We start from the raw sequence: 16,104 nt of genomic DNA, 5'->3' as shown, positions 1-16,104 counted from the left end.
AGTAAAGATGTTTCTGTTAAGCATGATGTTGCACCACTGCAAGGCTGACATAAAGACATGCAGAGGAAAGTCTACAGGGTCAGATTCTCAGCTGTTTAAATCCACATAGCTCCACTGAAATCTGTGGACTTGTGACAGTTTGAGGGATACCAGCTGACAATCTGACCCATTTAAGTTTTTCAGCTCCAAACACATTTGCCTTCTCTTTTCTGAGGTGGTAAGGGGCATATCTCTTTGTGCTCTTTGAACAATGAGCTTTTGGGGAAAACTGTGACTTTTCTTTCTTCATGGCCATTTACAGAACCTCTAACTAATAAAACATTTTCAAAAACATCTGTTTCTCATTTTATTAAGAAAGAACAGAGGCAAAGGCAACATTTCTAAACTTTTGCAAGTAAAATTCAGCCAAATGTAAATTAATTTGTTATGCCATACTCTTCTGTTCCTGTTGGCCTATGCTTGAATATATATGGCAAGCCTGGAACTGAGACATGAGTAAGAGGAGTTTACCTTATTACTGGAAGCTTCAAGGAGCTAAAATCTGATTGCAATTTTCATTAGTTCAGTTTTTAAATGCCTGCACTGCAGTGACACTGCAGTTAAACTCATTTTACACCAGAGCAACAGAGATCAAAATCTGGTGCATGCCTCCACTATGGTCATGCTTATTCATATGCTTCTACCCTCCTGTAGCTCTAACTTCAGAGGAATTACTCCTGATTCATCCAGATCCTGACCTAAAGTGTCTAATTTTACATAATTATTTACAATATCTTGTTAGCTTGCCTTGTTTTAGAATCTGAAGTTTGATATAAAACTGAATTATTTTGTTTTTGCCACTCTTACAAACCTTACCTCCGGTAACTTCTGCCTCTCTTTTCCTTGCTTGAGTTGCTGCCCAATATGTCTGGCTGAATTCCTCGGAAATTCTTGCTTTCCTTGGTCAGTCTGGAGCATTTCTAAATACTGACTCGATGTCTCACAACCCCCATCAGTGAACTCAGAATTTGCCTGTGTCCACTTATCTTTGCAGCATTTTGTGTTACATGGAGAAGTCACTGTTGATTTTTGATAGTTTTTCAAAAGCTTTTCAACAACACCGTAATTTGACCTTGAGTCAGCTGAACGTGGGCGACCAGATAAATTACTTGGTCTCCAGTCATGTTCATGAAGCATGTGCCTATAACCACTAGTATTTGGAGGTCCATTTATTTGCTTTTGTTGCCCTGCTGTTCTGATAACTTTGCTGGGGTTGCTAGTTTCTTGTTCCTTTGCTGCAGAGAATTTGGGATTTGAAATACAGGATGTATGTACAGTTTCTGTCCTGCTAATCACAGAATCACAGAGTGAGCTGCAAGGTTTGTGATCTTCTGATACTGTTCGAAACATCTGGTTTTCTTGCAAATAATTGTTACATTTATCTGTATGAAATACAGTCCGGTTAAACTCATCAATCTTTGCTGCTAAAGTTTCATTTCTTTGAGTCTTTCCCAAAGTACACCTAGACTCTCCCAAAAGATCATTGTGCAGGGCAGCAGGGACATAAAAGTCATTACTGTAATAACGACTGCTATGAGACTTGAGATTTTGTTTCTGGTGCGTCTTGTTTTGGGCCATATTTCCATCTGAACAACTCTTCTGGGCTGACAGTGCGGAAGGCTCACTTTTACTATCCTTTCCAAGTTTGCCCACATCATATGCCCATGTGTTGTGGCAGAAACTTGCTGGTACATTGCACTCATTTTTGGTTACAGGTATTGCAGCAGTTACAATCACAGGACCTTTTACAGTCTGTCCTTCATTTGCACAGGCCATGGCAGTTTCATCTTGTTTCACAGGTGAAGGATTCATCAGTTTATTTCCACTCCTACAGTCCTGAACCTTGCAATTGCTTTTGACACCTGGATCTCTTATTGGTGCTTCAAAAAGCTGTACAACTGCAGAAAGTGAGTTTGTCAGGTGCCGAGAAGTGCTCCGTGGAGGAACTGGTGGAGCTTCTTTTTTTTGCCAAGGTTTGAAGTCTGTTCCTCTATCACCAGCACTATAAGACAAGTCCTTCAAACCTTTGGTAGAGGTCATCAGATTCTTCCTATTATTATGCTCCTCTGTTTCAAAAGCAACTGAAGTCTGTGATTCATTGCTGGACACATGATTCATCTCAGGCAGAATAACTGTGTTTTGGGTTTCTTCAAATTCCCCCAGGAAAGGAAGTGACTTCATTCTGAACATAAAAGGAGAGGCATTTTAAGGAAGAGTAATAAGAATATTCTCTCAGGGGACCTCAGCATGGATTCATTCTCCCCATGAACAGGTGTTTTAAGATTAGCTGCTTAAAAAGGATTTGGGAGCAGTTCTGCTGCAGCTGATACACCCAACGTATTTGAAACATACATGAAGAATTTGAAGAAAGCTCAACTAAGGGAATCTTGTATTCCTTTCCCTCATCACTGTTACTATCTTTCAGAGTTTTTGTAGATGATTATTTTTTTAACTATCCTATAGGAAGGCTAGTGGGATCTCATGAGTTTTAATAACTGCAGTGAGATTCTACCTACAAACTGAATGAGGAAATCCTTAAGACATGGTGCATCCCTTGTGTAGGTTTCCTAACATTAAACATGACAGTACAAATCTGTCTTTTGAGGTCTGTTCAAAAATCACCTTCCTCAGCCTGCATTTAGAAACTATTCATCACTTATTACTCTATTTGCTTTAAAGATATGAACACTAACCCAATTGCAGTAATAACTTAGTGACACCCAGCAGACTGATTGGGCATGAATGTGGTTGCATGGGGGAGTGTAAGGAGTCCCTCTGCTCTTCGTGAGCATCTTGGAAGAGCCTGCCACCATGCAGACTCTTCCTAGTTAAACTACATAGCCTCCATTGATCTGTTTCATGGTCTGTACCCTGCCACAACACGGGTACAGTCTTACCTTCTGAGCATTTTTGCACAGCTCAGGAGGAAGACTGGTGTTTAGCTTGGCAAAGGAGATCATGAACATTGAATTTTCAGCAGATGGTGGAATTTACAGTTCTTTTCAGGGCATGGCTCACCATCTTTCCATTAGTACAAATGTATGGTGGCTCTCCCTTCTCCTGCTTTCTTTGTGCTCTTGGACTCTCAGTCCCTGACACATCCCCACCATTTAGGGCTGAATCTGCTCTTAATGCAAAGAAACTTCCCAGCCTAACACATCTGTACAACATTGTATAAAACTGCATGGAAATGAGACAGGGACAGAGAGAAAAATCTTTTCACTCTCCTAATCCTCTGTATAGCCATTAGAAACAGGTATTTCATCTCATATGAATACTAATGTCATTTTGCAGTTTCTATAGGTAAACTCTATTTTGCAAGTAAAACATGGCCTTGAATTATATTTCAGCATATTTCATTTGAACATTTTACTCTGAGCACTGAAACACTCAGAGGATGGAACCTACCCAGATCCTAATAAATTCAACTGTACCCCCACACACTTCAAAATGAACAGGAGCACAGTAACTTTCATTATTCACTTTCCTTCTCTAACATAAAGAGGCCAAATAATGTTTTTACCTTCTGTGGTTAGACATCTTTCGAATTTCCTCTTGATAGCTGCATAATTCTTCACTAACTCTGGCAAGTTCTTTAAGAGCCTTTATAAATATAAAAATATTTCTTTAACATAAGTGTTTTTAAACGGTACCTCCAGAATTATTTTGAAACTTGTGATTTACATATAAGAATCAGAGCAGAGCAAAGTAGCACAAGGAAAGATAGGAAAATGCCCCCAAGTTATGAACTGAGGTAAAGAGCATGCCATTAACACATTTAATCAGTGCTAAGTCACTCATCAACAGCAAACTGAGGAGGAAGTAGAGGAGGGAGTACCAGTCCCTTGCTGGGAAGCTAAAATCAGGGAGATCGGTTCTTTAGGTTAACCCTGGCAGGCCAAAGGCCTCACTGTTTTCCTCACCCTTGTAACTGAAACATGCTAAAACTTTACTTACTACATTGAGATCACCAATATAATTCTTGGTATTTTTCTTGGAAGCTTTGACGCTGAGGCTGTCTTCAGGTTCCTCATGGTTCTCAAAGGCCAGATTGTTCCTTAACAGATCATTGCTTTTCCTCTTGGCTCTGGTTTCTTTACAGTCTTGTCCTGTTTTACTGAGCAAACTCCCTTTTTCCTTCCTGTCATTTGCCACATTGTATTGATAGTTCAGTTCCACTGTGTCACTCTCTTCCGAAGTAGGGGAATACAGGGATAGCTGCAGCATCTTGCTATGAATGTCCTTATTATCGTGGATGTTCATATTGTTCTCCCGTCTAAGTTTTACCTCCTGGTAAAGCTGAAAAAAGAGTAAAATCCTCTATTAAATCATGATACTCTGATGATCTTTATGATGAAAGAACATATTTATCTTCTGTTTTGAACGATGCTTCACTCAGTAACACTGGGTGTGGGTAGAAAGATTTGATACGTGTGTTATTAGATGATGGTATTTACAAGGTATTGCTTCTTTTCTCCAGCCATGTGACTTTGGGAAAGAAATTTCAGGAAACTGAAATCAAGGGCAGCTACAGACAGCTTAAGAAGTAACCTTAGGATACCAATAGCCTCAGAATATCTTCTGTAGTTTTGTCTGGTCCTGTAGTACCCAGCTGTTTGCTTAATTCTCTTGCCCTCAGCTCCATTCCATTCTTTATCACTTTTTCACCCCATCATGCTTTCCTAACCCACACACTAAAGAAAAAAAACATGGAACACACATGGTCTTTGCCGCTGTTATTGGGACTTCTAATAATGCTGTCACATCAGAATACCTTATCACAACATACTACCTTCATTCCAAAACAGCTTATAAACCAAACAAAATGATATTCAACTACATACGCAGATCACATCACTAACTTTTGAAGCACTCTCACCTTGGTGGTGAAATTAAGTAAGACACCACAGAAATGGCATAACACAAAAAGGCAGAAAGTGGCCATGACTATCATACCAAAGTCCAAAAGAACTGTAGGCAAAATATAGGAGAGCTGACATTATACAGTTATGCTGCAGGCTGAGGGCAGTGTAGGGCTGCAGTTCATTTGGCGCTGATCATTTTCCTTCTCATATTTTCATGTGAGCAATCTCTGCCATACATTCCTGTGCTGCTCAGCCACAGGATGGTGTTGGCAGAGAGCAAGCAAAACTACTTCATGTGTATATTAGAATGAGAAATGTGGAAAGCTCACTGATGAAAAGCTTGCCCATATACATTGCCAAGGAAGATTCAACGAGTGCATTACAGAGTGCCAGAGGGTTCTGCCGAAGTGATAATTTGGGGATAAAAGAACAATAAATAACTGCCTAAACTATTTCTGGAAAGAGATGCATTAGAAATGGCAGAGAAGGAGTGTTTGTTAGTATGTGTAAACACAAGTTGTGTCAGGGCTTTCATGATATTTACCGTAGCCATTTTCTCTGCTAAATATCATCCATACATGGAGCAGATTCTTGCCAGAATAATTCTGCATCATACAGTGTTTGATGTATGACATTCTTTTTAATATTACCCTTTATGCCAGCAGACTTGTTCCAAGTTATTACTTTTTACCAGAGAATTATATTATGATACCTAGATTGAAATTTTGCTACTAAATATGCATTGTGGCTTATGCCCAGAGCTGGCAGCAGTATATGCAGCCAACAATACTATAGCAAATTTGACACAAAGTGACATTTAAGCTCCTGCTCCTTATTCATGAGTATTAAATGAGCAGTTGCAAATACTGCTTAATCCCAGGCTTTGTATCCTACCATCAGCTATTAGAAACTCCCAGTGACAGATAAGGAACAGGAAATAATTCATAGAAAAATTCATAGAAGTGACTTCTAGTCACTGACAAGAATTAAGTGAAAATGTTAATGTTCAGAGTTTTGTCTAAAGGTACCTCTTCTATTTTCTTCTGCATGACCTTCCATTGACATTCCCATTCTTTCCTTTCATTGTCAAATCTCTCCAGCAATTCCCTCTTCTCTTTATTCCAATTCTTCTCAGTATTCTCCAGTTGTTTACGTAGGTCCATGGCTACAGTTTGTGTAACAGCAAGAAGATAGCTCTGCGTTTTTCCTTCTTCCCTGAATGTTTCCTGGAAGTTTATCAAAATAAGTCTTATCTGTATTTGATTTTAGCTTTCAGTAAAAGAAAAAAACAACAACAAACAAAACCCCAAAATAATAAACTCAAAAGTTCTTGCAAGAGAGAATATCACAGGATTGCATGATCTATATCTGCAGTATGACTGTATTAAGGAAGAACTAAGTGTCATGGGAAGCAAACCCAGGAGCAGACAGGCCCAATCTGAAAAGGCGAGGTGGGATGCACATCTAGCATCATACCATCCAGGAATGTCCGCCCCAGCAGGTTGTGTACTGTGGCCACTTCACATTTTTGCCATCACTATTCACTAAACCTGCTTTCAATGAAATCTGAGCCTGCATGACAATGACTGGCGCTTTAGGACACTTTAGGACCTTGGCAAGGTCTGCCCCTGAGGGTGAAAGCTATATTTGTGTTTGTTCAAAAGACAACTGTAAGTGTAAAGATACAGTGTTTTTTCATACAATCTTTTCACACATGCATGTAGCATAACAAAAACTATGACATTCTTCTAGTAATTGAAGACTATAAACTTCATACTTGAAGCAAATTCTCATGGTTATATGAATGCTTTAGAATACATGAAGGAAAACAGGAGAGAAAAGCTATTTACACATTACAAACACATATACAGTAAAAAAGCATCATTCTACTATATGAAGAACTATAGGGCACTAGAAAGAGTTAACATAATTTGGATATACAGATCTAAATCTATAAACATTAGTTCCATGATCAGTTTAGGGAGAACTGGAACCTACTCTCGGATTGCACCAATTGAAATTTAGCTGGAAATCTGTTCTTTTAACTTTGGGGCAAAATAGTTATAGATTTTATGGGCTGGTCTTCCTCTTGCTTTCTCAGGTTTGAAAATGGGAACTCCACTACTATCAGCACATTTACTATGTCAACAAGACCAACCCCCCTACCACCACCACCACCACTCTCCATTCATTCAGTTACAACGCCTTCTGTGGCATAGCAGCTTGTTAACTTTGGCTCCCAAAGTAAGTGGTTGTGTTACTTAGGTGGACATGGAATCTAGTTCTATTCACAAAAGGCCTCCAGACTGCTTTGGTCTCCTACCAGAAAGCAAGTGTATGGGCAGATGAACAAATTATCAGAGTTAATGAGGGGTAAGCCCAGTTTACCCTTCTGGAATTTGTTCAATTCCCTGACTAAGAGTCAGTGCTTGCCAGCTCACAGGAACTGCTCATTTTATCTTCCACATTTTCTTTGATATAGTGAATATTCATTCTTGAGCTTCATGCAAAGTTCTTCCTCATCCCATATTTTATTAGGCAAATCATGTTGATTCAGCTGTGGCTACTATATTATCATGGCTTACCAGTGTCTGCATTATTTCAGCTGGCTGGTGAGCTGAGGCCAAACTTGGAATCAGCTTCTTTCATTAACAAATAAGCAGAGAGCTCAGCTGAAGCCCAACAGGTTGCTCAGGTCTTTGCATCATATGAAGTCTGGCTACAGGATGTTTCAACTGACAACTACCAAGTGCCCAATTCAAACTCAGTGGTAGCAAAACTGTTCACCCCAAAGAGTTTTGGACTGAGGTCTTAGAGAACAGGCTGATTATGCTCTGAACAGTTCTGCCAGGCTGTTTCACAATGGTGTCACCATGTCACCATGCAACATGGCATTGGAGCTTAGCTCTTTCAAACTTTGCCTCACAGCTGTCTTGGAGTTCTGAAATGGCAATCTGTCCCTGAACTGTCTACAGACAGATTTCAAACCTTTTCTTTTCCAGCTGCCTAGAAGCATACAGAGCAGCTTTACTAAAATATAAAATTCCCTACAACTAAGAGAGCTGCCGAAAGACAATACGGCATTCTCACCGTAAGAGAAGTCAAGCACTGGTTTGCTCATGGATTCTTAGGGAAGGCAGCCAGGCTATACAGACTGCACCCCTCCAGACCAAAGTTTCAGCTTTGTGCCAAAGACTTCATTAAGTGTTGATGAAAAAGAGCTTACATAAAAATTCTGCTGCGTTAAAGATCTGTTGCAATCTAAACATATATTGCTAAAGAACTTTACAACCATTTCAATGCTTTCTCACTTTGCTAGTTCAAAGGTTGTAACTTTTGGTACAGTCATTTGCTTTTTTTCTTTTTTTGCTACATTTATGCCTTTATATCTTTTCCAAGATATCTCAGAAAAATATATCAAAGTAATTTCTCTATCAACTCTGCTCCTCTGATTCTTTCAAATATATGCCAGAAAGACACAGATAAACTGTGGAAACACTGTCAAGTCATGAAGTAGAGATACAGGCATAATCTGCCTGTAAATTGCACAAATCGTGAGTCTCCCAGTGCACCATTAGTAGTAATGACCATGATTCAATCAGCAACAATAAATACATATTACTGAAGAGAAACTCAAGACGATACACTATAATTTTATATATACATATCAGAATAGATATATAATCTGTAATCCTTTCAAGCATGCATATAGCATTAGATTGCTTGTAGTTTCTTAGTGCTGGGAACTATTATTACCATATTTGCCTCCACCTTAACAATTTACAAGCTATTTCATATGGGATTCTAATTATAGAAACAGATTGGAGACCATCAAAATGCAATGAGGTCTTGGAAAAGTTTAGATACAGATAGTTATATGTAGTGCCAAGCTCCACAGAAAGCTTGTACTGCTTTTTACGCTTCTCTGATTTCCTTTTGAAACAAATACTAAGAAGAAAGCTCATGTTTATTGATGTTAGCAGCTGGATAACTACACAGTTTTGCTGTTTTTGTATGTTGGGCAAATTCCTCTGAGAGTTTTAACTCCTATCTCTTTGTGTCTCTTTTCTTTCTTTCTTTCTTTCTTTTTTTTTTTTTTTTTGGTCTGTTTGTTCTTTTTCCTTCCTGGGAACCAGGAATAAACTCTGATCTGTAGCCTGGTAATATATCCTCTGTCTGTAGGCAGCACGAGGATGTCCTCATGGGCATTTCACATGGCTTATGCAACCCAATACTATGTAAAATGCCACTTCTCTCTTTTTTTATTTAAAAATCTATATCCTTTTTATGTAAGCAAAAGGCAGGCATGATTTTAATTTTCTGTGTGGATCAGAACAGTATCTGTGCTCTTGCAGTATTGTTTTTTTCTGAATGTCCTAGACAAGGTCAGAAGCTCATTACAGCAATCAACTTCAAGCAAATAATCAATTTTGTCTACATCAGCTTCATTTTCCCCTTACTTTTCCTTTAGTCCTCCCTCCTCTCAAGCAAAAAAATATTTTAAGCTACTATTTAATGTTAATGTTGCTATTCCCCCATGTCTTACCTATGTCCTTTCTATCCACATATTAAAAATGCAAAATAGTTTGAAACCAAGCTTTATCCGGAGTATGGAACTTCTGAAAATAATCTGTAGGGTCCTCAGTAGAGAAGATGTTATTTTCCAACAGAGATTAGCTAGATTGGGTGGGCATAACCATTCAGATACACAAGTCTTCCCTTGATTTTAGAAAAAAAACCTATTAAACTATATTTCCAACAAGGTGCTGTATTTTGGATGACTAAAGAAATCATAAATTTATTTATTTATTTATTTATTCAGTAATAAAAGAATGACAGGTGTTACAATACTGTGCACTTTATACCTAAAAAGAAATGACATTTGAATGAGAGAGAAAGAAAAAAAGGAAGAGAGGAAGAGAGAGAGAGAGGATGGCAGAGAAAGAAAGAAAGAATGAAAGAAAGGGAAAGAAAGAAAAAGAAAGAGAGAAAGAAAAAGAAAGAAAAAAGGAAGAAAGAAAGAAAAAGAAAAAAAGAAAGAGAAAGAAAGAGAGAAAGAAAAAAGGTAGAGAGAAAGAAAGAGGAAGAGAAAATGAAAAAGAAAAATATAAAGTGTTCAGAATGGTACCTGTCATCTCTGTTTTGTTAATATATCCATCCCTGCTCTGGAGAAACTGACTGAACCGATCAAGAGTCTGTACAAATAAAGAACAAGTATAACATACCTAAACACTACATAACATATAATAGGAACATTAGAGAGATGTTTAAATAACTCTCTGCCACATTAGTAATTTTCACTGTTTTTTAAATCTTAACTGTTCAAAACTGTTCAAAGATACTAATTTAGAATAAAACAAAACCATACCTTTCATGGAGTAAGAAATCCTTTAGAAGTTTTGCAGTCCATTTCTAAATAGCAGTGAAAGCAATGAAATGCATAGCTAACTGAGATCCAGTTCTGCAAATCTTGATCTTTAAAAGGAAAAAGAAAGCTAAACAAGATACAACCTTTCAAACAGGGCAGCATTTGCAAATCTCTTTGAGTAACTCCACAACTTTTGCAAACTGAAAAACAGTTCCGTTTAGCATCATCCTAGCAGCTGGCTTCCATGTGACGTCAGTGCATGGAGGATGGTTTTAAAGCCATCTCTTCCAACCCCCAGCTCTGTAACTTTATATCTCCTCATATTTTGTGTAAACAACTCCAAGTCCAGGACATTTTTAGGTTTTATAGTGCAGCCCAGTCTTTAAAGCTTGCCAAAGCAGCCAGTGTTAATATTTAAGTTATGACAATAGGCAATTTTAGACTTCTTTTATTAGCATCCATGTTGTAAAGGAAGATTATTTTATGCCTTCCAAACTAAATTTTCAGGGTTATATTTTTTATTATTATTTTGAACTTTGCAGCTTGATCATTATAAACTGTTTTGTAAATAAGGTTGGTTAAAGAGGCAACTTTGTTGATTAACAGCTATCTTAAAGAGCGAAAAGCAAACTGCTCCTCCCTAAAAACTTCTTCTGTATTAAAATGTATTATCACTTACGAAGTATGGAATTATTGGGTATTGTATAACCTTATTGTCTGGCATGCTGGGAATTGCGATAATGGTTTCTTTGAGATATACCCAAATATTCCTGCTACTTTATAAGGATTCTGGATTGGATTCTCCAGTCTGTTAAGATGCTTTGTGCCTCAACAAAGGAAAGTGATTGAAATTGAATGGAGAATTTCCCTTGCACAGGGAAACTCATCCCCAGCGTAAGACTAGCAAGGATGTTTCAAACACACCTCAGCCTGGATTTAAAGCCCTGGGGGTGCACATAGCAAAGGCAGGCATGGGGTGAAGAAAGGGAGCTTCTGCGACAAAAATGATCCAACAGGTGAGAGTCCATAGGAGACCCTCCAGCCAGCCCCATGGCTGGCTGGGTTGCAGCCACAGGTGTGAGGAGCTCTGGCTTGCTCTTTGCCTCTCTGCCCACCACAGTATCTCACAGAGGCAGAGGGACCCTTGCACACTGTGTCAGATTGCCACCTTTGCTCCTGGGCTTCACTGCAACTGTTTCTCTGCTACAGGTTACAGACACGTGTAAACTTGGCCTGGCTTCCACTGGCCTTCCACTCCATCCGGGCAACTCCAGCAGGCACGCTAATCACATGATTTATCTACCCTGCTAAATTTAACTGTAGCTCCTTCCCTCCCTCTGTTTGGGACCCATTCCCACAGGCTATCCCTCAGAAAAAATTTACTTAGAAAGAATAGCCCTAAGCAGTGTGGACACCAGCTGGTGCCATTTGGCTTCAAAACCGGTTGCTGGGTTGCTTTTATTTGGCACAGTGAGGTCATCCCCCACAGGCAGAAGCTGCAAACAAACACCATCGCCCTGCCGGGTACTTGCCCACTGCCACACTTGGATGTGTCTGTGGACAATGATTGAGACCAGCCATAGTAAGAAATTTCACATTTCAGGAAATGTTTGTCCCTATGTATACCTGGAGAAAGGCCGCACCGTATTTGTCTCATGCAGCACAGCATAATGGCCAAATGCGGCCATCAGATGTGTGTCTTCAAATGCACTGAGCAGTAGTGATATATATTTTTGTGGGCAGAGCAGATCAGCTGATGACAGGAGGATTTGTGAGACGAAGGACAGGATAGGAGGATTCAGGCATACTTAGCTTAGTCAGCACTTTCCTCTTGAGAACAATGAGCCATATCTGGGATAAAATCCATGCACAGCGTAAAGATTTTAACTCTGGGTGCATTTTACAGTAAATACCAAAGCAGGTTTCAGGGAAAACACATTTTTTCTCCTTATATGGTCTAGCTGTAAGTCCCAGTGAATACACTACTTGGGTGCCTATTCTGCTCCCATGTAAGAAAAACAATGGGACTTAGGCTATTTGCAAACATTTCAAAAGTCATTTAAAACTGAACAAAGGTGCTCAAGTACATGACTGAATGTTCCTGAAGAAAATTCCCAGCCTCTATACTCTCAGGATTTAAAAATCCTCCTTTCATAAAATCACAGTGTGCCTTTTTGTCAGGAGGTTACTTCCAAACATGCCAGCTGGCACCGCTGGGAGTGAAGCCTGAGTGCCTGGGAGCCGAACTGAGCCCGCAGCTGGGAGCTGTGTGCCACAGCACTGCCTCCTCACTGAGGCCAGCACAGCTGCACCAGCACAAATGAAGACAGAATCTGAAAACATGTTTTTTTCGCTCCTCCATTTCCTCTCAGCATACCCTATTATTCTTGTGTATTTAATACTACTGACTTAATACTCCTTGTCCTGTTACACAAACTCTCTGAAATAAAACACAGTAGAATTAAAGAAAACAATAGACTAAATCTCAGGCTTGAATTTTCACTCAGGCAAAATCCTACATTTTTGTCAATGCGAGGAATAAGAAATAGGAGGGAGAGCAAGCTGCTTATTAGGAGAATAGAGCTGAACCCCACTCAGATCAGCGGGGCCCTCCATGTAACACCATCGAGCTTTAGATCAGGGCTTTGTGGGCTCAGAGAAGGCTGTGAGAGGGGGTTAGGCACATGGTTTTCACTAAAGAGGTAGAAGACTTGAAGAAGTTCACAGGATTTTGAAGGAGCTCTGCCTTCTCATATACAGGACTCTCTGAACTTAAACTGTACTGTTTCCTTGATTGAGAGCATAATTTGACACCTAGCCCTATTTTTAAAGTGCTGTCCTACTTTGGAAAATGGCTGTTTGAAGAAAGCATTTTCTTATTTAAAAAATGTCCCCATATGTTCATCATACCTGCTGATCATCACTGCCAAGGGCACGTTGCCTTGGAAAGGCATTAGATACGCCTTTCTTCTCCCTGGCCACTTATAGGCCATGCAGAATTGCTGTCCTGGATGGCTACAGGCACTATTCTAAACATACTCTTTTGTAGGATCATGCTTGGAAAAAGGAAATTTCCTGGCCTACCCACAGCACCAGTATGACAGTTCAGAGACAGCTCAAGGCTAGGCAGGCAAAACTGAATATCACTGCACATAGGTCAAAGGGCCATTTTAAATTCTTCCTCCTGTGGGAAAGTCAGAGCAAAGCTCGGACAAAACACCACAAAGAGAGCTCTAAAAACCCGGGCTCATTGCTCTTGACACCCTTACAGGTAGTGACTTTTGCTTTTGTTGAAAAAAAAAACAGTTATCCCACAAATGAAGACTGTCCCTTCTTCAGCAGCACCAGACACAGCAGGAAAGGGCTTTCTGGGCTCTGATATGGGCAAGCAACAAGGCTATCATAGGTTTATTACATCTGACATACTGCTTCCACAGGCAAAGCATGCTTTGTCCATACCCAGCATCAGCCCTGCTTTTGTTAAAAGTCAGCATCTCAACAGAAAAATGCAATGGCATTTTAGAGAAGTCCTCTGCTAAATTTCTCTTCATCATATCCCTGACACGTTCCCATAAATGTGGCCATGGTCTAGCTAGTAGGCTGTGCCCATTCAGGAAAAAGGGGTCAATTTAACATAGGCCTCATTTAATCTACTTTAAATAATAGCAAGATTGAAATCAAAGGAGCACAAGTACTAGCATGGGCTATAATCCAGGGCCTTGAATAATGTGTACTCTGGTTGCTGTTCTGTGCTCAAGATCATTTTAGATAAGTATCTTCACTTCTGCTGTACTAGCTAGGTTACAGCACATCCATTTTGCTGTGTCAGCATAAACTTGGTAACAAGAAGAAAGAACAGAACTGCTACCACTGTAATCAACCCAACCACAACGTCAGATTCCTAAATAATGTTATTTTTTACACCTCAAGAATCTTAGCAAGTAAATCCCAATAGTGTATATATAAGTCAGGAAATGGGCAGAAGGGAGTACAAATTCTGTCTCCTCTTACCTTTGTACACTTCTTCAAATGTATATATTATATACTAGCAGGGATACAGAGCCAAAAGTGTTACGTCATGCCACTTCTCCAAGGTTATATTGGAAATCAGTGACAGATACTTTAGACCTTTACTTTAAATAAAGCCACTCCAATTTTCCCCATAGGTATCAGCATGTGTAATGGCAGAAGTTGGGTTTGAATATCACTTCCCCCAGCATTAAAAGAAAATCAGGGACAGAAATCTAAGTCAATGGAAATCAGGTCCCTGATACTGATGCCTGTAGAAGTCTCCTACTCACCTATCAAATTCTGGGGTGATTAAGGGGAATGGCATCCAATATGCCAAAGCTCTGCTTCTTTTTGTAAACAACTCCCAAAGTTCATGTGCAGTTCATGTCTTTTTATAACACATATTTAGACAGTCATGTTTTTGGCAATTTTCTGTATTCCGACTGCTGGGCATATTTCTGCACTATGGCACCTGCTGTCTTCTAGTTTTGATTCTCAAGCACTGGTGACATGTGTCAGCAGACACTTACTCTCTCTAACTGGGGCTTCAGGCATGTTTATTTTTAGTTGAAAGAAATATCACTGATCCTGGAGAAGATGATCACTCTAGTATCATTGGAATTTTTCTGTAACAGTGAAGAAAATATTTGTAGAAGTATATTGTCAGGGCATTCAGAGTTGACTCTAAATAGGACACAATTATTTGTATTTCTCTGGTTGCATTAAAGGAAATAAATGCATATTCTAAATGACATAAAAATTCACCTGAGTTACCTCTAATATACACAGGTGTAAAAGTATCAGAATTAGATCTATATATGCAAGAAGATCTCTTCTTTCTGGCAGAACATGGCATAAATGCCGTGAGAACACAGGAAACATAAATTTAGTCTTTCAGAGTAATGTAAAAGTAAGGCAATCTTGGGTTTAAAATTCAATGATTTTTTTTTTATTTGCAAAAATGGAACATTAATCCTAATATCCTGCCCAAATCCAGATTTGCATTAATTCTATTCCACAGAACAAGATTCCTGCATCCATTTCAAATGGATGTTGCTTACCATTAAAAGGTTGTGCAGCATTTTTGCGTCCTCTTACATAATCTTTCTAACACTTAGACCTCCGTGTTGTGTATGAGTTGCCCCATTTACTTTAATAGGCCTATCAGCAGCAATAAGTATTGTGTTTCATAGTTTTATAGGACTGCATACTTGTGTTGTTCCTATACTGTGCTCCAGAGGAACTGCACATTATTTGTTCATGAAATGACCTGGGGTAACTTACACAGGTAAGCTGTAATGATGATCTTTGAAATGAAATGCACTACATAAAGGTTGGTTACTATGACGAAAGCTTCCTTAACATCTGAGCTTTATTCTATAAGCACACTTACAAAAATTAATCCTACATCAGTTAACTAGATCCCATGCTTTATTGTTGAAGGGCTTTTCCTTCATCTGAAAAAAAACCCTACCTCAATTTGGGTTAATTCAGTCTCCTCTCATCATGGGTTTTAGAGAGCAGTGATAATTTCTTTAATCTCCGAAATATTATGCATATTAAAACATAGGTAGAGTGGCCACTCAAGTAAATTATGAACTTCATTACACTTCCTGTGTTTATATTACTGAGGTCTGAATCATTTGAGCAGCTCTGCACAAGAAAAAACAATGGTACAGGTATCTGCCTCTTCAGAAATGTCTTGCTTTTGTTCAGCCAATGACAATTTGGCCACTGCTCTTGGTTATATTTTCTCTCACTATACTTGCATGCCACCAGAACAAACATCAACAACTAGAGAAGAGATCACTAGCAGGGGAG

At 39.1% G+C, this 16,104-nt stretch overlaps 1 protein-coding gene across 6 annotated transcripts in view; it reads right to left on the bottom strand.

Annotated features, from left to right (window-relative positions):
- KIAA0408 (KIAA0408 ortholog) overlaps positions 1-16,104 on the bottom strand; it is a 42,375-nt gene that overhangs the window by 23,773 nt on the left and 2,498 nt on the right. For 4 of the 6 annotated variants that reach the window (XR_001294880.2, XR_001294879.2, XM_013959069.2 and 1 more), the window contains exons 1-5: positions 10,273-10,522; positions 5,933-6,130; positions 3,997-4,338; positions 3,563-3,642; positions 856-2,221 (exon numbers count right to left, since the gene is read on the bottom strand). Coding sequence is in view for 4 of the 6 variants with exons in the window: in XM_013959069.2 (XP_013814523.2) it covers positions 856-2,221; positions 3,563-3,642; positions 3,997-4,338; positions 5,933-6,067 (1,923 nt within the window). In the remaining 2 variants the exon portion in view is untranslated. Of the gene's footprint in view, positions 1-855; positions 2,222-3,562; positions 3,643-3,996; positions 4,339-5,932; positions 6,131-10,032; positions 10,100-10,272; positions 10,523-16,104 lie in introns of those variants that run through there. The other 2 variants (XM_013959068.2, XM_013959067.2) reach the window with 2 other exon arrangements.

The sequence above is a fragment of the Apteryx mantelli genome, chromosome 3 (genome assembly GCF_036417845.1).
Source record: "Apteryx mantelli isolate bAptMan1 chromosome 3, bAptMan1.hap1, whole genome shotgun sequence".
Lineage (NCBI taxonomy): Eukaryota > Metazoa > Chordata > Aves > Apterygiformes > Apterygidae > Apteryx > Apteryx mantelli.
The sequence above is the reverse complement of the archived record's forward strand: the minus strand, read 5'-3'. Positions and strand labels throughout refer to the sequence as shown.